The sequence below is a fragment of the Schistocerca piceifrons genome, chromosome 2 (genome assembly GCF_021461385.2).
Source record: "Schistocerca piceifrons isolate TAMUIC-IGC-003096 chromosome 2, iqSchPice1.1, whole genome shotgun sequence".
Lineage (NCBI taxonomy): Eukaryota > Metazoa > Arthropoda > Insecta > Orthoptera > Acrididae > Schistocerca > Schistocerca piceifrons.
The window spans coordinates 1,032,751,189-1,032,773,335 of NC_060139.1; the positions used below are offsets into that span (position 1 = coordinate 1,032,751,189).

General features: G+C 50.4%; 1 protein-coding gene across 1 annotated transcript in view; it reads right to left on the reverse strand.

Annotated features, from left to right (window-relative positions):
- The window catches only part of LOC124776100 (basic proline-rich protein-like), a 92,931-nt gene that overhangs the window by 64,579 nt on the left and 6,205 nt on the right, over positions 1-22,147 (reverse strand). The window contains exon 2 of the mRNA XM_047250941.1: positions 1,557-5,086. Within this exon, the coding sequence (XP_047106897.1) occupies positions 1,557-5,086 (3,530 nt within the window). The remainder of the gene's footprint in view (positions 1-1,556; positions 5,087-22,147) is intronic.

Consider the following 22,147-nt stretch of genomic DNA (forward strand, 5'->3'; position numbering starts at 1 on the left):
TGGGGAGGGGGGGAGGGGGGGAGGGGGGGGCGCGACGAGCGACGTGGGGAGGGGGGGGGAGGGGGGGGAGGGCGCGACGAGCGACGTGGGGAGGGGGGGGAGGGGGGGGAGGGCGCGACGAGCGACGTGGGGAGGGGGGGAGGGGGGGGAGGGCGCGACGAGCGACGTGGGGAGGGGGGGGAGGGGGGGGAGGGGGGGGAGGGCGCGACGAGCGACGTGGGGAGGGGGGGAGGGGGGGGGGAGGGCGCGACGAGCGACGTGGGGAGGGGGGGGAGGGGGGGGGAGGGGGGGGGGGAGGGCGCGACGAGCGACGTGGGGAGGGGGGGAGGGGGGGGAGGGGGGGGAGGGGGGGGAGGGCGCGACGAGCGACGTGGGGAGGGGGGGAGGGGGGGGGAGGGCGCGACGAGCGACGTGGGGAGGGGGGGAGGGCGCGACGAGCGACGTGGGGAGGGGGGGGAGGGCGCGACGAGCGACGTGGGGAGGGGGGGGGAGGGCGCGACGAGCGACGTGGGGAGGGGGGGAGGGGGGGGGAGGGCGCGACGAGCGACGTGGGGAGGGGGGGAGGGGGGGGGGGAGGGCGCGACGAGCGACGTGGGGAGGGGGGGGAGGGCGCGACGAGCGACGTGGGGAGGGGGGGGAGGGGGGGGAGGGCGCGACGAGCGACGTGGGGAGGGGGGGAGGGGGGGGGGGGAGGGCGCGACGAGCGACGTGGGGAGGGGGGGGAGGGGGGGGAGGGGGGGAGGGCGCGACGAGCGACGTGGGGAGGGGGGGGGAGGGGGGGGGAGGGCGCGGCGAGCGACGTGGGGAGGGGGGGGAGGTGGGGGAGGGGGGGGAGGGCGCGACGAGCGACGTGGGGAGGGGGGGGGAGGGGGGGGAGGGCGCGACGAGCGACGTGGGGAGGGGGGGAGGGGGGTGAGGGCGCGACGAGCGACGTGGGGAGGGGGGGAGGGCGCGACGAGCGACGTGGGGAGGGGGGGAGGGGGGGAGGGCGCGACGAGCGACGTGGGGAGGGGGGGAGGGGGGGGAGGGCGCGACGAGCGACGTGGGGAGGGGGGGAGGGGGGGGGGAGGGCGCGACGAGCGACGTGGGGAGGGGGGGAGGGGGGGGAGGGCGCGACGAGCGACGTGGGGAGGGGGGGAGGGGGGGGAGGGCGCGACGAGCGACGTGGGGAGGGGGGGAGGGGGGGGAGGGCGCGACGAGCGACGTGGGGAGGGGGGGAGGGGGGGGGAGGGCGCGACGAGCGACGTGGGGAGGGGGGGGGAGGGCGCGACGAGCGACGTGGGGAGGGGGGGGGGAGGGCGCGACGAGCGACGTGGGGAGGGGGGGGGGAGGGCGCGACGAGCGACGTGGGGAGGGGGGGGGGAGGGCGCGACGAGCGACGTGGGGAGGGGGGGGGGGGGAGGGCGCGACGAGCGACGTGGGGAGGGGGGGGGGGAGGGCGCGACGAGCGACGTGGGGAGGGGGGGGGGGGAGGGCGCGACGAGCGACGTGGGGAGGGGGGGGGGGAGGGCGCGACGAGCGACGTGGGGAGGGGGGGTGAGGGCGCGACGAGCGACGTGGGGAGGGTGGGTGAGGGCGCGACGAGCGACGTGGGGAGGGTGGGTGAGGGCGCGACGAGCGACGTGGGGAGGGTGGGTGAGGGCGCGACGAGCGACGTGGGGAGGGTGGGTGACGGCGCGACGAGCGACGTGGGGAGGGTGGGTGAGGGCGCGACGAGCGACGTGGGGAGGGTGGGTGAGGGCGCGACGAGCGACGTGGGGAGGGTGGGTGAGGGCGCGACGAGCGACGTGGGGAGGGGGGGTGAGGGCGCGACGAGCGACGTGGGGAGGGGGGTGAGGGCGCGACGAGCGACGTGGGGGGAGGGGGTGAGGGCGCGACGAGCGACGTGGGGGGAGGGGTGAGGGCGCGACGAGCGACGTGGGGGGAGGGGTGAGGGCGCGACGAGCGACGTGGGGGGAGGGGTGAGGGCGCGACGAGCGACGTGGGGGGAGGGGTGAGGGCGCGACGAGCGACGTGGGGGGAGGGGTGAGGGCGCGACGAGCGACGTGGGGGGAGGGGTGAGGGCGCGACGAGCGACGTGGGGGGAGGGGTGAGGGCGCGACGAGCGACGTGGGGGGAGGGGTGAGGGCGCGACGAGCGACGTGGGGGGAGGGGTGAGGGCGCGACGAGCGACGTGGGGGGAGGGGTGAGGGCGCGACGAGCGACGTGGGGGGAGGGGTGAGGGCGCGACGAGCGACGTGGGGGGAGGGGTGAGGGCGCGACGAGCGACGTGGGGGGACGGGGTGAGGGCGCGACGAGCGACGTGGGGGGACGGGGTGAGGGCGCGACGAGCGACGTGGGGGGACGGGGTGAGGGCGCGACGAGCGACGTGGGGGGACGGGGTGAGGGCGCGACGAGCGACGTGGGGGGACGGGGTGAGGGCGCGACGAGCGACGTGGGGGGACGGGGTGAGGGCGCGACGAGCGACGTGGGGGGACGGGGTGAGGGCGCGACGAGCGACGTGGGGGGACGGGGTGAGGGCGCGACGAGCGACGTGGGGGGACGGGGTGAGGGCGCGACGAGCGACGTGGGGGGACGGGGGGAGGGCGCGACGAGCGACGTGGGGGGACGGGGGAGGGCGCGACGAGCGACGTGGGGGGACGGGGGAGGGCGCGACGAGCGACGTGGGGGGACGGGGGAGGGCGCGACGAGCGACGTGGGGGGACGGGGGAGGGCGCGACGAGCGACGTGGGGGGACGGGGGAGGGCGCGACGAGCGACGTGGGGGGACGGGGGAGGGCGCGACGAGCGACGTGGGGGGACGGGGGAGGGCGCGACGAGCGACGTGGGGGGACGGGGGAGGGCGCGACGAGCGACGTGGGGGGACGGGGGAGGGCGCGACGAGCGACGTGGGGGGACGGGGGAGGGCGCGACGAGCGACGTGGGGGGACGGGGGAGGGCGCGACGAGCGACGTGGGGGGACGGGGGAGGGCGCGACGAGCGACGTGGGGGGACGGGGGAGGGCGCGACGAGCGACGTGGGGGGACGGGGGAGGGCGCGACGAGCGACGTGGGGGGACGGGGGAGGGCGCGACGAGCGACGTGGGGGGACGGGGGAGGGCGCGACGAGCGACGTGGGGGGACGGGGGAGGGCGCGACGAGCGACGTGGGGGGACGGGGGAGGGCGCGACGAGCGACGTGGGGGGACGGGGGAGGGCGCGACGAGCGACGTGGGGGGACGGGGGAGGGCGCGACGAGCGACGTGGGGGGACGGGGGAGGGCGCGACGAGCGACGTGGGGGGACGGGGGAGGGCGCGACGAGCGACGTGGGGGGACGGGGGAGGGCGCGACGAGCGACGTGGGGGGACGGGGGAGGGCGCGACGAGCGACGTGGGGGGACGGGGGAGGGCGCGACGAGCGACGTGGGGGGACGGGGGAGGGCGCGACGAGCGACGTGGGGGGACGGGGGGAGGGCGCGGACGAGCGACGTGGGGGGACGGGGGAGGGCGCGACGAGCGACGTGGGGGGACGGGGGAGGGCGCGACGAGCGACGTGGGGGGGACGGGGGAGGGCGCGACGAGCGACGTGGGGGGACGGGGGAGGCGCGACGAGCGACGTGGGGGGACGGGGGAGGGCGCGACGAGCGACGTGGGGGGACGGGGGAGGGCGCGACGAGCGACGTGGGGGGACGGGGGAGGGCGCGACGAGCGACGTGGGGGGACGGGGAGGGCGCGACGAGCGACGTGGGGGGACGGGGGAGGGCGCGACGAGCGACGTGGGGGGACGGGGAGGGCGGCGACGAGCGACGTGGGGGGGACGGGGGAGGGCGCGACGAGCGACGTGGGGGGAGGGAGGGCGCGACGAGCGACGTGGGGGGGACGGGGAGAGGGCGCGACGAGCGACGTGGGGGGGACGGGGGTAGGGTCGCGACGAGCGACGTGGGGGGACGGGGGGATGGGCGCGACGAGCGACGTGGGGGGACGGGGGAGGGGCGCGACGAGCGACGTGGGGGACGGGGGAGGGCGCGACGAGCGACGTGGGGGGACGGGGGAGGGCGCGACGAGCGACGTGGGGGGACGGGGGAGGGCGCGACGAGCGACGTGGGGGGACGGGGGAGGGCGCGACGAGCGACGTGGGGGGACGGGGGAGGGCGCGACGAGCGACGTGGGGGGACGGGGGAGGGCGCGACGAGCGAGCGTGGGGGGACGGGGGAGGGCGCGACGAGCGACGTGGGGGGACGGAGGGAGGCGCGACGAGCGACGTGGGGGGGACGGGGGAGGGCGCGACGAGCGACGTGGGGGGACGGGGGGAGGGCCGCGACGAGCGACGGGTGGGGGACGGGGGAGGGGCGCGACGAGCGACGTGGGGGGACGGGGGAGGGGCGCGACGAGCGACGTGGGGGGACGGGGGAGGGCCGCGACGAGCGACGTGGGGGGACGGGGGAGGGCCGCGACGAGCGACGTGGGGGGACGGGGGGAGGGCGCGACGAGCGACGTGGGGGACGGGGGAGGGCGCGACGAGCGACGTGGGGGGGACGGGGGGAGGGCGCGACGAGCGACGTGGGGGGGTGGGGGGGACGGGGGAGGGCGCGACGAGCGACGTGGGGGGACGGGGGAGGGCGCGACGAGCGACGTGGGGGGACGGGGGAGGGCGCGACGAGCGACGTGGGGGGGACGGGGGGAGCGCGACGCGGACGGGGGACGAGCGAGCGACGGGGGGACGGGGGAGGGCGCGACGAGCGACGTGGGGGGACGGGGGAGGGCGCGACGAGCGACGTGGGGGGACGGGGGAGGGCGCGACGAGCGACGTGGGGGACGGGGGAGGGCGCGACGAGCGACGTGGGGGGACGGGGGAGGGCGCGACGAGCGACGTGGGGGGACGGGGGAGGGCGCGGACGAGCGACGTGGGGGGGACGGGGGAGGGGCGCGACGAGCGACGTGGGGGGACGGGGGAGGGCGCGACGAGCGACGTGGGGGGACGGGGAGGGCGCGACGAGCGACGTGGGGGGACGGGGGAGGGCGCGACGAGCGACGTGGGGGACCGGGGGAGGGCGCGACGAGCGACGTGGGGACGGGGGAGGGGCGAGGCAGGTGGTGGCGGGTCCGTCCCCTCGTGTTGGACATAATGTTTCCAGTTACACGATGAGGTGAAGTTACGTATGATTTATGTTCTGCTGTTAACCTGTGAAGATGTGTCCAACTTCTACTGGCATGTTGTATCTACCGGAGATCAGTTAAGGATGGTTTTAATAAGAGGGTGTTATACGGAACTTACGAAGTCTAGGACTTGTAAGTGTTGATCCCACGGAGTGGATTCCAATTATTTCGGCAAATACAGAAGGGGATAGAGTTTTACTGCTAGTTTTAAAAGTTCCTTGTAGTGTTAATTTCATGTATGATAATTAGTGTGCTCTTCGCCCAGTTTTGGTTTGAGACCTCCTTTTAATATGAACAACAGAGCTTTTGTTAAATCCATGTAATTCTAATTGTTCTTTTATTCGGTAAATGTTTGTTTGGTTGTCAGTTATGTTATCTGGTAGTCAAGTAGTTCGTAAGCCTTTCATGGTCTCGAAGGTGAATCACGAGTTTAATCTGTCTGCCGCGTGAATTATTTGCTGCTGCAGAAACTGTCTGGTATGTGGGGGCATCGGGTTTGTCTCGTTGGCGGACAGGCTGAGATCGTGCTTGCGACATGTTTTCTGCCCTGGTTTGCAGCCTGATCATCTTCGAAATTGCTTGGAGGTTCCTTTCTACTCGTTTGTTCAGAGTACCACCGTATATAAGGCGCGCTTCCATCCTTTAGTTGCATATCCGGCCTGTCCGCCGGGAGGGACGAGATCTTTTCATGAGTAGCTTAAGGTGAATCATTAATGTTGTGTATATTTTGGTTACGTAAGCGATGAATTTGATAGTGTGCTTATGTTGGTGACTGACGCTTTTGCAATCTGATCTAGTTATCTTTAAAAACCCTGTTTGTTATATTAATTCATGGCCTGATCACAGTTTGTCTACGTTTGGTGAAGGACAAGTGTCCGAAATCTGAAGACCTGATCTTTGGGAATTTCATTTATATCCGTCTGCCGTCTGCCGCCCCACCCCACCCCCACCCCACCCCACCCCCACCCCCCACCCCTTCAAGTGGACAAAGGTCCGAATTAAATGTTTCTATTGTTTTTCTGATTCTGTTATCCTGTAATAATGAAATTTTTTCTTCAGTTGAAATTGAAACTATGTACCAACCACAAGTTGGTCCATCAGCAAAGATCCCTAGTTTCCTACCTGCTGAGAGTAGCAGAGGTTAAATTGCACTTTAGGTTTCTCTAGCACGTAACTTGAGCAGTAACACAGCTCACAAATAACACTGTAACAATGAGAAGTCTCTGCTGTTGCATTTAGAACCATCTGACCCACTTTACATTTCAATGCGGTGTGTTACTCTGTACAGTCAACGAAATAAATCTTTCGAGTGCCGACCTGATGTCATGCGTGCTGCTGCCGATATATGCAGGCGCATCGTCTCACGACCGTCTATGCACTGAAATGGACAGAGCGCAATGCAGGCAGTCATTTGCAATCCAGTAGAAATAGTAGCGCGTTAATGCCCAACCACTTTCTCCCGTGTCCTGTCAACCGTACTTCTCAAACGGAACAATGATGTTGATAACTGACGAAGCTCTGTTTTAGGGTAAACTCCGTGTAATTGAAGGTTCCGAGGCAACAAAACTTTTTTTCTGAGTTTCACTGTTCAGTTTTACCCTCGAGATGATCATATACGGTAATTTTAAAGAAAACTTCGGTGAGAGCACAATATTAGGGAAGAATGAGGCATATCCAGCGTGACGAGGTATCTGTGTAAATTCCTCTTCAGAGTTGCTGAACAATCAAACAACCAGGCAACAGATCTCTGCCAGAAAATTTTGGCCGCTCATAAACGAAACCAAGAAGTCGATGAAAGGTAACGAGTTAATACAAGGTTAAGATACTGGTGAAGTAGTTACTGCGTGTGTAAGACCGTTCCTGCTATTTTGTCTCCGTATTTGAACACCTGAGAGGGTTTCTCACTGGGAAACTTTTATGTCAAGTCCAGATCAACACGATCCATGCAGGAAACCAAACCTGCAGGTGTCTTGAGACTATTCAGACATTGATCCTACCGGAAGTACTATATTGCTGACATGTCGAGTATCGACTGGACGCAATGGAGAAGGGGACTTCTAGCTGCATTCAGTCCACTGTGTTTGACTGCATGGAAGTGAGCCAAGGAAGAACATAATCGCTTTCTTTTTGCGCTGAAAGGGAGTAGCAGAGGGACTGGCGGTGGAACAGAGAGGCGACAGTGGCAGTGGTAGAGAGAGAAACAAGTGGAGACAGTTGCAGTTAGTGAATGAGTGGAGCCTAGATGTCCTCCAGTCACCGTTGCCACCGTGCGCGTGCGAGGTATGAGAGAGGAAGAACTGTTGTCAGTTTTTGCATATCCTCTTTTTGTTTACAGTTAAGTATGCATACTCCCTAGAACGTTAAAGAGACTGATAAAAAGGATGGAGAATGTTCCATGTTAGAACAGTGTACGTTCATGTGCCAAAATTTTTGATGAACAAAGCTGAATAAGAATTGCGCAGATGTTCCAGTACTACTCCAGCAGTATAAAAATGCCCCTCACAGAGGTCAAAATGGTGACTAGTTCCACTGTAATAAAATGACAAAGGAATGGGGAACTAGCTGCCCAGAGTTGAACATCCTCTTATATGAATACATATATCTTGAGGGGTAAAAGCAGTAGCTAATAGCCAGTGTAATAAAAACGTGGAAGAAACGCAGATGCAAACGCAGTAATATTAATAACTAAAGACTCAATGTGTGATAGTGACAATCTTCGACAGTCGTGTACAGGGACATGGAAGATACAGCTGAATATCAGTTACTGGAACAGTTATTACAGTAATAGTTGTAGCCAAAGTACTTACATAGCAACAATACAAAGTTCGATTTACAGTATTCTCTGACTGACTGTATAATGGCTAAGTAATCAGCCAGGAGCCTGACACCAGTTTCAGATTTGCTTAAGTCACAGCTTCCAAGGACAGCAAAAATTTTATCATCAATATTTGGCGTAGTTCTTGATTAAATTCAGATACTTCTAATGCCGTAATTTACTCATTTAGATATATAATACAGTTAAAATGAAAAGGGATAAGACGTAGTACAGTTAGGGACTGGACGAACTGAGTGCTTGTCGACTCAGCGTAGATTCCGTGCGTATACCTGGAATTCAACCATCTAGTGTTGATGGATGAGAGCACTTACCGACTTCCAACATACTTTACACTCAACATCAAACCGTTCCTAAACATTTCGTCGGTTACATGCATTAAGCTACGTAAGACAATTTACAGAGGTATCAGTCTGCAGCTCTTATGCATGGGATTCTTTAGAGAATCAGAGTTTACTGGTACATTTTTAATACCTGTATAAGGCACAGAATTTTCAGATACATTACATAAACATGGTAATATCACTGCAGTAGTAAGTTATCAAGATCAAAGAAGTTTGCTGCAATAGACTGAAAGTAGCTTGCAAACCAATATTTACATTATACATTACATCGTTCGTTCATAAGCATTATCTGAGTGCGAATATTACTATGAAGAAACCACGTCTTTTGTTCACATTCATAGCCACTGAAGTCATTAGTTAAATTTGTAGTGAAGTTCCCAATATGAATTATACAGCCTCGGATAATATTTTCACAATGAAACCTGGACAGACAATGGTATCGGCAACACGGAAAAACAAGGTGTTTCTATTACTGCATACTGATGTTCATTAAGGAAGATTGAAGGAGAGCTTGTCAGGTGCAAGCACGTTTGTGCACTGCCAGATGAATTTCTCCCCGACGAAATTTTCATCACCTACAACTCTTCAAACTTGGGTTCTTTCGTAGTTCGTTGTCCCTTGAAAAGGTACATTACATTATTATCTAAGCTACCAACTGACAACAATGGCAGAAACCGAGAAATCCCACTTGCCACATAGTAGCAGATGGCTCAAAATTAGATATACATGACACTGCATTACTGAGGCTCAGTAATCTATCCAAACCATTTGCCATCAGTCTGATCACTAATAAATAAAGGGTATTTCACGATTCCTGCCACAGCCTTGCGGACCAAGTTTAATGCACGATGTTTTGTTAAGGACCTCTTGTCCAGAAATGTACAAAGTATCCTCTACAACCTGCCAAAGCCTGTATTACGAATCGTGGAACATCCTCCACACGTGGAACAACAGCGAGAGCAAACTGTAGATTTAATCATCTTGTTTGGGGTGGCGAGAAGAGAAAGTTCATTGCCATCACCTTCTGTGCATCCAAACAGAGAACAGGAAGACATCCTTAATGAACATGTGCAACTGACAAATTGGCAGTCTCGTTATTTTAAAAAGGTCATTCACCATATACATCGATGTAACTTATGGACATAAAATTACAACTCTTCAATTACTTTATAGCTTGGCAGTGTTATAGAGAGTCGTTTGACTGTGGTGCCACAACTAAAAAAATTGCAAAACATTTTCCTTTAAATTAAAAAATGTATGATCATTGTAAAGTACAGTTATCCACCCCAAGTTCCTCAAATGTCACTTTGTAAGGTGGTATTACGTAGCAGCTCTACATTCGTATGATTATGTTTCACAAACTACTGTACTGAAGAATCGTCTATATTCCACTAGCTCTACTATCTGTTTAGTCGATCTCCGACCCCCCAAATATAACAATGGAAAACACAGTACCAAAATACCAACACATGAAAATAAAAGTTTGCAGCGTAGATCGCATGAAACTTATTTTGGTGTGAAATAACCACACCTAGCCAGCAGCAGAGTAATATAACAACGCGTAACAGCTTGGTGTTCTTTTTTTTTACTACAAAATACATCTATATTTAAGGTATTTGTCGTAACTGAATATGTCCTGGGCAACAAACTGGTTCAGAGTTTCTTACTATATAAATAAATGGCTACTATGGTAACTATGTTATTTCTTTCCATACATTTAATTCGAAAAACATGATACTCTGCCTAACTATTATATGTAAAACATTTATAGGTTTTGTTATATTACAGCTGCCAATTAACGTAACTTATCCAGTACATTCGTTTTAATATGCATATTACATACAACAAAAGTTACGTTACTTGAGATGGTAACACACTAGTGTAACACACATATCGCCACCTGCGTCAGTTGGCTCTTCCACGGGCTCTCTGCTGGAATATTATTGCTGAAGAGAGGTAGAGAATAATGCTCATATGGAATATTTAGCTACTAAATATCCTATAATTAAATACAATCAATGAAGAAAGAAGGAATAGCAACACTGGAGGGAAGGCAGATACGTAAATAGCTCGTGAAGAAGTGGAACGAAACTAAGAGTTATTTTTTCCTCCTTAGTATTTCCCTTGCTCCTGTGACGTTTTCGTCCTCCTCCCGGTCCCAGCTGATGTCATAGTGGTACATCACACCACTGGTAACTGTGCCTGGCATTACAGCGACGACTGGTAAACAGAAGTGGCTTGCATACAGAATTCACTCTACACAGTAACACGTTTCTTTGAACTCTGTTAACCCGTATCACTAATTCTGTATATTGTTTTGTTAATTCAGTTCAGTGCAAAGTCTTCACAGATCTTGGAAGGTGGGTGGTAGCTTCTTGTACCTCGCAACACATTGCACTCTACTGGTTATCATGTCTCCCGCAAGAAATATTCGGTTATAAATCTGGTGTCAGGAATGGCTGCTCCTCGAGCTACCACTGTTCTTTGAACTGTTTATGGAACACCCACAGTCCTACCGCCTCTCACTGGTTGGCCCATGAAACATCGGGATGGGACTTCCACTAAGGCTGGCGTCTCGCACTGTATTCATTCTAAGCTGTCTGCTTCCACTCCAGACGGAAGTACTTGTAGTAGTAGTCCACTGGTATTTAAGACTGCATTCAGCTGCATAGTCTTTCAGATTCAACGATCTGTTACTGACTGATGTCGAATCAAGTCAGAATCCAGAGCGTGTGGTCACAGGTAGTCGTCGACTACTCTTCGTATCTTGGCTCTTATGGAGGTAGTTTCAGCGAAAGGTGAATCAAATACATGACAGGAAGAAGCAGGCTAGCTAGTTGGCCGGTGCAACTCATTTGTCACAGTTTTAACACTTTTGTGGAACGAAGTTAGCCTACGGGCAGCTTATGTTCCCATCCCAAATGGAAGACTGTAGGTGAAGATATTTCGGGCCTTTTGTCAAGCTGAGTGGACATCTTATCGTCTTTCTGTTACCAAAGGTACAGAACCATCTTCAGTAAGAGGCATATTTGTTCTACTAGTGGTCACCAGAATACAAATGAAGACTATTCGTGCAGACGTCCGCGTTGTCTGGGGGTGACCGACAACTGTGAAACACTGCGTTTTCTGAGGCTGTGTACTGAAGCGTGTCTTGGGATGAAGTACACTGGTGGCTCGTAATTTCAGCAACGGTCCTCCACAATGTTTCGTCACTTCAGTCTTCTCTTCACATGTGGAACCAACAACATTACTTTCTTTCGGTCCCTGAGTAATATGCAACACGGTACATAACGTCACCGTAATTTTGGAACACCAACATCCATCTCATTTGTTCACTTAGTGCAGTACTAAGTGCTGAGCTTACCTCGAGGATTGTCCCCGTAAGAATGGCTCCAACATGGGGTTACTGATTTCCATTTTCCCAATTACTTCTTTTCGTGATAATACTTCCAAAAGCAGCAACCGTTACCATTTTATGTTGTTTACGTACCTGACCTACTTCACTTCTGATGCAAAGAGACGTCCCCTACTGCAGGTCAGATTGTTCCCAAATGAGAGTAGTTGTCGGTGAATGATCAGAGGAACACTGCTGTCTTCACATCCATTATGGCCACTTCTGTTCTCACCGTATGTCTGCCAGCCTTTATGTCCAGGGCTCGTCCTGAAGCTTGTGAGTACTCTTCTTGCACTGCTTACCAGCCTTGTCACATAACCCTGAGTTTGGAGGACCTGATGTTGTCGTGCAGGTTTGCACCCTTGGGAGGGCTGAATCCGCTTCGTGTATGGAGGCCCTCCTGCCCCATTGAATGTAAGGTTAGAGGAAGGAAATGAATGACACCCTCGGGCCTCGCAACCTAATACCATCGGGGTCGAAAAAAATCAAGAGTTGGCCAAGAGAGGCCGATAGGAAAGAAAAACAGAGGTCTGCAAGTAAGAGGAAGCAGTTTCAGAGCAGTCAGACATGAGACTATTTTTTGGAAGATCGTTTATGACTGACACCAAGAGAAGATGGATTCTTGTTTGTAGTGTAAGACTACAAATATTACCTACAGCTTGCTTACATGGGTTTTTGAGTCTTATAACAGCGTTTTTTCTTCTTTCGGTGCATAAAAAATAAGGTTTAACAGAAACAGCACTTATTCAATAAATGTAATTTCCACAACATGCAGACACTTTAATTGAATGTTAACATTTAAGATGTTTCTGTAGTCATTGGAAGCAGTGTATATTTACCTACTACACATAATATAACTCTTAACTAAAAATTTAAACTACTTGCCAGGAAAGTACTTTCCTAGATTTAGTAATAGTTGAAATATCTACACAGGATGTTTGATCTGGTCGTAATACAAAATATAATATTCCTTATAACCAATTTAAAATGTTTCCAATGAGACAACAGTATTTGTCTAAAATACTAAATTAGACATTTAATATGTATCTCTAGAAAAGAATCATAAAGCACTAACATTCTGCATGTTTAGCACAAAGCTGACATTTTAGAGTGATGTATCTCCATCAGTTCAACTATTCTGAAGCGAAATGTAATGTCATGGTGATAGCCCATGCATGTTCGGTTAACTACTGACCTCAAGCAAGTCAAAATATTTATTTTCCTATACATTGGTTATACAACAGAGTAATCAACATTTTTCGAAAGTTCCCTTGTGTTTCTACATTACTTACAGAGGAAGTGATGGTTTCTCTGAATAAACAAAGGTTAGAAAATCACACTTGCAAGCTCATTAACACATCCTCCACTGTAATTACATTATGTGGGCTAAATTTTTTTATCTATCTGTTATCAGGTTTGTGGACTGACATAACGAATGACAATCAGTACTGAAATAATGCATAAAATATTGTTGTAGGCTTTATCATTTAATTAGTGTGCTATTAGCCAATTGAGACTACCATGCCACCATCAAGCACGTATAGGAAGAGCATACTAACACCGAGTAGTATTTAACTTTAACAATCCTAATTTCAGACAGTGTAAAAATTTTTATATCTACAGTTTGCTCTATTGGCCATTAATTAAAAATATATGAAAGGTATGCACAATGTCGCACGCGTAACTCCATGTATGAAGCCATATATAGTCAATAGAATGCTATGTATCAAATACAAAATTGAAGAGCATTTAAAAAGGTGGAAAACTGTAGACAGTGGTTCTGAAGTGAAACGACAGAATCATTAAATTACACTTCGCATCATGTGCAAACTGCAACTAATCTACTAGTAACATCACATCCAGATTGAAGTTCTAGTTAGCTGTTCTGACTTCTGTCATAGGTACACTGAAGACATTATACAAGTCTGTCTATAATGTAGACACATATAACTGAAGGTATAATATACATCCTTAAAGCTAACAAAGGATGTCTCACACCTAGCTAGGTAAAAATTTCAGACAACTGAGTAATAACATTTTAAATATTTTCACAGTATGAAACATGCTACTTAAATACTAGTTTACGAAGTTGCATGAAGGGTAACAAACATTTTCTGCGTCAATGCTCTACAATTTAGTGTCATGTATGGATCTGCAAATATCATTACAGCTATACTGGAAGTACAAAATACGAAACTAGGACATGTAACTGACCTTTGAGCCAATCAGAACATCATAATCATTTGCAACAGTCGTCTTATTGTGCTTGCAAGAACCAACACTAGTTTAAGAGCTTCAGTAATTACAATGTGAAACACTTTTGTCTCTATTCAAAGAGAGCAAATTCAAATGACATAGTACAAATGGAAATTACGTTAGATTTGTGTGCTTGGAGAGTGTTTCCTTACCCAGAAACACTCCTCGAAATATTTGTATTCCACAAATCTAACTTTCATTGATTACTAGTTCTAAACGTTGTCAGAAAGCCAACTAACATGAGGAAGTATTGAATCTTAGTCTCATATGTATTACTGTTAGTGTAACTGTATTGATATGATTTCCATACACACTGTTAAAGTTTTCTGTTGACATCATTACTAGCAAAACTATGGCTTCTTAAACTAGTAATTCCTTCCTCAGACAGGTGAGACTGACCAAAACTAGCTGTGTTACAAAAGTAACCTCTCACTAAAGTGTGGAAGGTAACAGATCGAAGATCATACAAACAATGAACATTATTGTATTATGCACATTAATCTTAGGTAAAAACAATTAGATGTTATATTTGTCATACATTTGTACAGATTTATCTTTGTTGAATACAGCCATGTTACTAATTTTTTTAGTCACCCGAATAAAAAATATATGTACAGTGTGTATGTAATCTTTCTGTACATTTGCCGTACAACAGTAACAGAGAAGGCAATGTACAAACCATAACCTGTGTAAAAGACACAAAAATCCATTGTCATAAGCAGCTGGATCACTAAACGTACTGAACTGTGACGTAATAGTAATACATCAATGTTCCTTGATGTGATTCAGTGTCTTAGTTATGCAGTTTTATACTATGAAGAGATGGCAATGTGTGTATCAAATGATCGTATCAAATGACTATCCTACATACGCTTACACATAATCACATGAAACTGCCAGACAACACATCAAAATAACAAGTTGTTTGTAATGAATCCATGAATCAATTTTATCAGTAGCACATAAGACAAGGGAAGTGATCATTAACAGGCAACGAGTAATACAGATCATACTGAGAGTGCTTGTGACATGTTTATATGCACAACTACTCACTGCAAAGTAAACTATTCGCAACTGAATCACAGAAGTGTACACAAAAATAAATTTTCAAGAAAACGTATTACAGAATTATCACAAATATGTGATATAAGCACTCTCACAGAGAGAGGCTCAAAAGTGCAGTGTAGCTGCACGTGAGGTTCAGGTAACAATGTAGACATTTCAATTATTAATAGGAAACGAAGTCGAAATTACTTTATCAGGTACTTAAATAATATTTATGAAATCACACGACAGTAACAAGCGTCATATCAGACAGAAGCTTCGTATGTTGAACTTTCAACAGTATGCAATAAAAACCATGCTAATGAAAAGGCTAAAAGACAGAAACCTGGAACGTAATACATTTGTTGTTTTAAACCTTGTTTACTTCAAATGCGTATCATGGAATTCAAAGAAAAGAAAGTCTACTAAAATCTCACTGATAATGTAGTTTTCATAGGCCAGGATTTATTGGAGTTTAAGCACATTTTGTATTTCGTCTTCTCCAGTAACAGTTTCAAACTAGGAGAAAAAACCTTTGCTACTGGGTTGACTAAACTTCCAATTATTTGAAGCTCTTTTATACATTGCAGTTTCTTTGAACTTCTGATACTGTGCTAAATTCTTAGCGGCAGACATTTAAAACATTGCCATTTGCAAAGGTTTGAAATTAATGTTCGTTGGAAGCAGCTGAGTGCTCTAGTTATTAAACACTGGATGACTATTGTCTTTTTTGCATCCTGATCAGCACTGCCTGAAGAGAAGCACACAGTTTCAGCCAAATGCTTTTCTTCCTGTGTTGAACCTCTGATGCAAGATCGTACCTCTTACTGAGTAAAGGGTGACAGCAGTTTTATTTCCAGTATTACATACACTCCTGGAAATGGAAAAAAGAACACATTGACGCCGGTGTGTCAGACCCACCATACTTGCTCCGGACACTGCGAGAGGGCTGTACAAGCAACGATCACACGCACGGCACAGCGGACACACCAGGAACCGCGGTGTTGGCCGTCGAATGGCGCTAGCTGCGCAGCATTTGTGCACCGCCGCCGTCAGTGTCAGCCAGTTTGCCGTGGCATACGGAGCTCCATCGCAGTCTTTAACACTGGTAGCATGCCGCGACAGCGTGGACGTGAACCGTATGTGCAGTTGACGGACTTTGAGCGAGGGCGTATAGTGGGCATGCGGGAGGCCGGGTGGACGTACCGCCGAATTGCTCAACACGTGGGGCGTGAGGTCTCCACAGTACATCGATGTTGTCGCCAGTGGTCGGCGGAAGGTGCACGTGCCCGTCGACCTGGGACCGGACCGCAGCGACGCACGGATGCACGCCAAGACCGTAGGAGCCTACGCAGTGCCGTAGGGGACCGCACCGCCACTTCCCAGCAAATTAGGGACACTGTTGCTCCTGGGGTATCGGCGAGGACCATTCGCAACCGTCTCCATGAAGCTGGGCTACGGTCCCGCACACCGTTAGGCCGTCTTCCGCTCACGCCCCAACATCGTGCAGCCCGCCTCCAGTGGCGTCGCGACAGGCGTGAATGGAGGGACGAATGGAGACGTGTCGTCTTCAGCGATGAGAGTCGCTTCTGCCTTGGTGCCAATGATGGTCGTATGCGTGTTTGGCGCCGTGCAGGTGAGCGCCACAATCAGGACTGCATACGACCGAGGCACACAGGGCCAACACCCGGCATCCTGGTGTGGGGAGCGATCTCCTACACTGGCCGTACACCACTGGTGATCCTCGAGGCGACACTGAATAGTGCACGGTACATCCAAACCGTCATCGAACCCATCGTTCTACCATTCCTAGACCGGCAAGGGAACTTGCTGTTCCAACAGGACAATGAACGTCCGCATGTATCCCGTGCCACCCAACGTTCTCTAGAAGGTGTAAGTCAACTACCCTGGCCAGCAAGATCTCCGGATCTGTCCTCCATTGAGCATGTTTGGGACTGGATGAAGCGCCGTCTCACGCCGTCTGCACGTCCAGCACGAACGCTGGTCCAACTGAGGCGCCAGGTGGAAATGGCATGGCAAGCCGTTCCACAGGACTACATCCAGCATCTCTACGATCGTCTCCATGGGAGAATAGCAGCCTGCATTGCTGCGAAAGGTGGATATACTGTACTAGTGCCGACATTGTGCATGCTCTGTTGCCTGTGTCTATGTGCCTGTGATTCTGTCAGTGTGATCATGTGATGTATCTGACCCCAGGAATGTGTCAATAGTTTCCCCTTCCTGGGACAATGAATGCACGGTGTTCTTATTTCAATTTCCAGGAGTGTATAATTATTGACTGCATTTAAAAAAAAATTACGTTTCCGTTGACCGAAGAAGCTGCCTTATAGGCAACACGAAACTGGTATTGCATGTCATGAATTAGGTTAGCCTTTTAGTAGTATCAGTGGAATAGCGATTGGGGGAAAAATGCCTTCTGTCCTGTGTCCATCCCGATCTTATTTATATTTATGTTCTGCCGGCAGCTGTGAATGGTGTGTAGAGTCAAATTTACCATGTTTGCATACGAAACCAGCCGGGTAACAGAATATGTCAGGACGATGAGTGGCACATCTGCGAATCATAGCCTCCTTGACCCGTACTGGCGGTGCCACGGGAATCTGACGAGAGCAACGAGGAGTCGAGTGGTTGAGACCAGTGTGGCAAGCGATGTCTCCAGTATGTGAGCACTCCTGGAGTGCTGGAAGTAGTCGTCTTGTAAATGGCACCGGCTTGATTCTACTTACATCCCAGAGCTTACCTAGAGTGACGTCCTTACTTGCATGGTAAGACTTCTTGCCTATGTGGATTTTGGCTGATATTACTTATCATGATTGGACTTCCCTATGAAGCAATATGGTGTCACTTATAGCTGGCGAATGATTTATTCTGCACATCCCTACACATTTCTATACCGCAATTTTGCTTGAAGCTATCTTGCATTTTGGTGGCTCGAGACTGGTGTAGTAGAAGGGGCAGATTATTCTTTACGTGTACTTACTTCCGATGGTCGTGGCAGTATCAGGATATTTAAGGTTTAAATCTGCCTTACTTACGACTTTCTCCATCTCCCAGTACCCCTCCCCAGTTTCACATTACACTCCACATCTTGTTGGTCAGATATGGCATATGAAATTGTAAGTGAGATGTGTTGGTAGTATGAAAGCCTTGTAATATATTATCTCTTGCTACTGTAGCGTTATGTTGAAGCTGCGAGAAAGGAGGACAGGCGCGGAAGCAGAAACGATGCTGAGGGCAGACGAAACTAAGGGAGATATTGTTACTTGAAGTAAACCGTAAGGGGAGAGCCTTGCGAAAATGCGGACGCCCCCAGACGCGGTCCCAGGACGTTAGTTACTCTTCAAGGAATTAAGATGTAACTTTAAATGCCGTCCACATGCTGTGGTAGGTTGCCACCGTGTAACTTTGTAACCAACAGGCACGTATGAGCGTATAAATCCAGCTTGATACCAGCCCCACGAACAGAAACATCAGTAGACACACAACCGTTGGAACGAGCGTAAACGCCAAATACGGACTTCATGCAGTTACACTAATATCCCCGCCTTAGGAGCAGTAGAGGGGACCTTACTAAACCGTGATTGGCAGGCACCTCCAAGATACCTACGGGATTGGCTGGGTGAGTAATTGGGAAAAACAGTGCCCCCACCCGACTCTAATACCCCTCGATTCCGCATTTTGGCAGAGTTCTCAGTGAGACGATCTGGGCACCGAAGCCGCGTCCGTCGACTCCAGCATCGGTCCAGTTCCGCGTAAGTGCCTCAGTGAACAGTGTCACATTCATTATGTATTGTTTTGCAACTAAGGTGTTGCCTTAAGATGCTGCTAGTGTTTGCTACTGTGGTTAGCATCCACTCCTGGGACTTCTGCACTGTCTTTGTTTTAACAGTGTTATTCATGCTGCTTCTAACTCTGGGACTAGCCTCCAATGTATTGGTTAGTCGTGTCTGGAATAAACAACTATTTCAAAACCCTGTTTTGTACAAGAGTCTCCACAATGAATTCCCTACCAAGTGTCACCAGCTGCATTTCTAGTAATGCCTGTACCAGTGTTGGCTCAGATAGAAGAAAAGAATCAGATGCCTTCACTGTGAATTGTCCTTCTGCCTTCTACTCTGTACCACTTGGAAGCGCAGACTGACCAGTAACCCCTTTTCTCCATCTCCCACGTATGTCAGTAATGTTCTCTGCCCGTGTGTTACTGAAGTAATAAAAGGCTGTCGTTTTCTGAGTACGTTAAACATAGGTTCTCACTAGTTACATTTAAGGGGAAGATCACTATAGCATTGCTGCTAACCTCTGATGGGTTTGATGTGACCCTGTACAGAGATGGAGGTTTACCTGAAGATCGTAGCAAAATGTGATTAACGGATGGAGACTGTCGTGTAATCAACAAGAAGAGTAAATTTGAAATTGAGGATATCCTCATCAATGCTGTCACTGTAGTTATCATGTGACTATGCTTGCAGTGGCTATCCATTTCATTTCAAGAGTAGTTCTTGGAAAAGAGCAATTATGATTGTTTTGATCTTGAGTAAAGGAATGTGTGTGACATATGTTGTACTTGGATGGGCATTCAATGTCCAGTAAATGTCGGCGTCTGTAATGATTTGACGTCAGTTGCCACCGACTGGTTGTTAATGGCTGTTAACAATACTGGGAACCACAGTGGATGGGGGCACCTTGTGTTGGCCTATGTTTGGTCAGAGGAAACGACATTCCATTCTGTTAAATCTGTTTCTTTTTTCCTGTGTTTCACATCTTCGTTATTGCATTTGATGTATCATACGTTTCAGTATTACCTTCGGTGCGAGGTGTGTAAACTGTGTTAAGATTTTATTACTGACTACTGGCTTGCATGTCTCTTTCACTCATTGACTTTGCTTACATGATTCTCGTGTGATTTAAAACGCGAGACTGAAGTATTGTTATTAGTTGAATTTATGATTCTTATGAGTTCTTAATTTCATGCTCTTAATTCTCTTTTGACGTAAAAATCTTGAAAAGTACTTTAGTTTTAATTAGCGTTTTTAAATGTTACTCTCCGTTTTGAAACCCAGTCCTCACTCCAGACAGCACTTGGTATGCTTTGTTGTTAAATCCTTTTTCGCTCTATCTACGCAAGGCAAGTATCCTGCAGTTTAGATCAAGTCACAGAAAGCCATACATACAATGACAGGCAGAATGTGAGTGACTTGGTAGCACCACGTTCCTGGGCATTTGCACCAACTGCGACATACACTGGGAACATCATACTCATTAAACTCTCAAAAAATGACCTCAGCAAATTTTGCTTCAAGAATGCTTCCCCACATTGGAGATGAAATGGTTACAAAAACAGCTTAGTTTGTTTCTGTGCACTCTGTGACATCATACAGAATTATATTCTGGGCCATCTATTGTCTTCCACATACTATCTCCACTGCTTAGTGAAGTGAGTAGACTAATGTTCAAAGTAAATGCAATGATCTCCTCTTTCATGTGTTCTCAGCTAACTGAACGATTTGACAGTGCTTCTCAGTACATTTATTTCTCTAATGACAATGGAGTCTTTGGTAGCAAAGGAAATTAAACAACTCAGCATTTCACACCTGTAACATTGAGAGATTGTCCGCACTTTGTACCCACACAACGAGTGTACTGATGTGTGCGAACTTGGCTGAACCACTTAATCCACAAATGGACGAAACATCTGAACTGTCTACTCAAGCTCAGGGTGTTCCACTGACATTCTATGTAAATATGAACCTGGCCCTGTACATCAGCTAATATCATGTGCAAATCATACCAAATATCATTAGAAATGCAGCTATCAATTAGAATGCATGAATTAATGGAAGTGAACGTTTGGGGTCTATTCTAGGAGGACAAAACAGCTTTTCCCTTTTTTATTTTACATGTAATTTATCAGCTGTGCTTTCAGGGCTGAATTGATACAAAACAATCATGTTCAATTACTTTTAACACCCAATAACAAAATATTTAACTCTTGGACATATTGAACTGACAATTGTTAAAATCGTTATCTCTACATATGAAGAAAAATTTTTCACAGGGAAGAATGGTTCACAAAGAAAATTTAGGTGGATCTGAAACGCTAATTTTCTACTCTGACCTTGACTGAATTCACTCAGTCTCAACTCTCCTCTCTTCCATAGAACGTTAATTTTTCCCTAGTAGAAATAATGGCTGTTGCACACTTGCTAAGAGTTGGAGCAACGTGCACAATTTCTTTGCCCACAAAAATTCCTGCAGAAATAATAAAGTACCTATTTGCTATCTGTCGCCATGATACGTGAAGCGTATCGTCCACACTTCGCAGACAGCAAAGCTCTCAACACCCTCGCTATTTTCCACACACTTGTGCAGTCTGCTGCGAGACGAGAGAGATATCTAGAAATTTTAGTTCTCAAAATGCTTTTATATAATGGGGATCTCCCACCATGTTGCGTCTGCGTCGCCCAATATGGCTTCAACCAATTCGTATCGTTGGAGGAGAATTTTACTTATCTCGCCGCGTTGGAGCCTAGCCCTTTTAAAGACATCCAGCTGCTTACCCTCCCGGCCGCATTTCAATTGCAAAGAGAATCGCGATCTTCAGCGCAGAAAGGGGTAAGGCCAGAACAACACACTATTCCTGTAAGTGGGGTTTTCCGATAGCATTAACCATCTGCTCGGATCGTGTCCAAAATGTATTTCAGTTTACCAATATGAACAGGGGCATAAATAAATATTGTTTTGTTTTTGGTAAATGAGATTACTGCAATTGCCTTTTTTTATATTTTCCGACGATCTCACACTGTATCGTACTGTCATTATGGATCATGCTCATGTAAGGTCAGTAAAATATAGACACCTTACATCATCAAATAAATGAATGAGTTACATAACTTGTCACTGCAATGGGGAGATGTTAACCATGCTGCTCTAACTTTCTAAACCCCTTACCACTGAAGTAAAAAGCTTATGGAATACTGCTCCAAAAGTACTTTACATCCGTAGGTACGATCATAAAGTTTCCTACGTATGACCCCGCGTTGTGCTAGGAGCCCAACAACTGTCTGCTAGACAATAGCTGCACTTCTCAATGTATGGAAAGACATTATTGAACGGAGAAAGAAC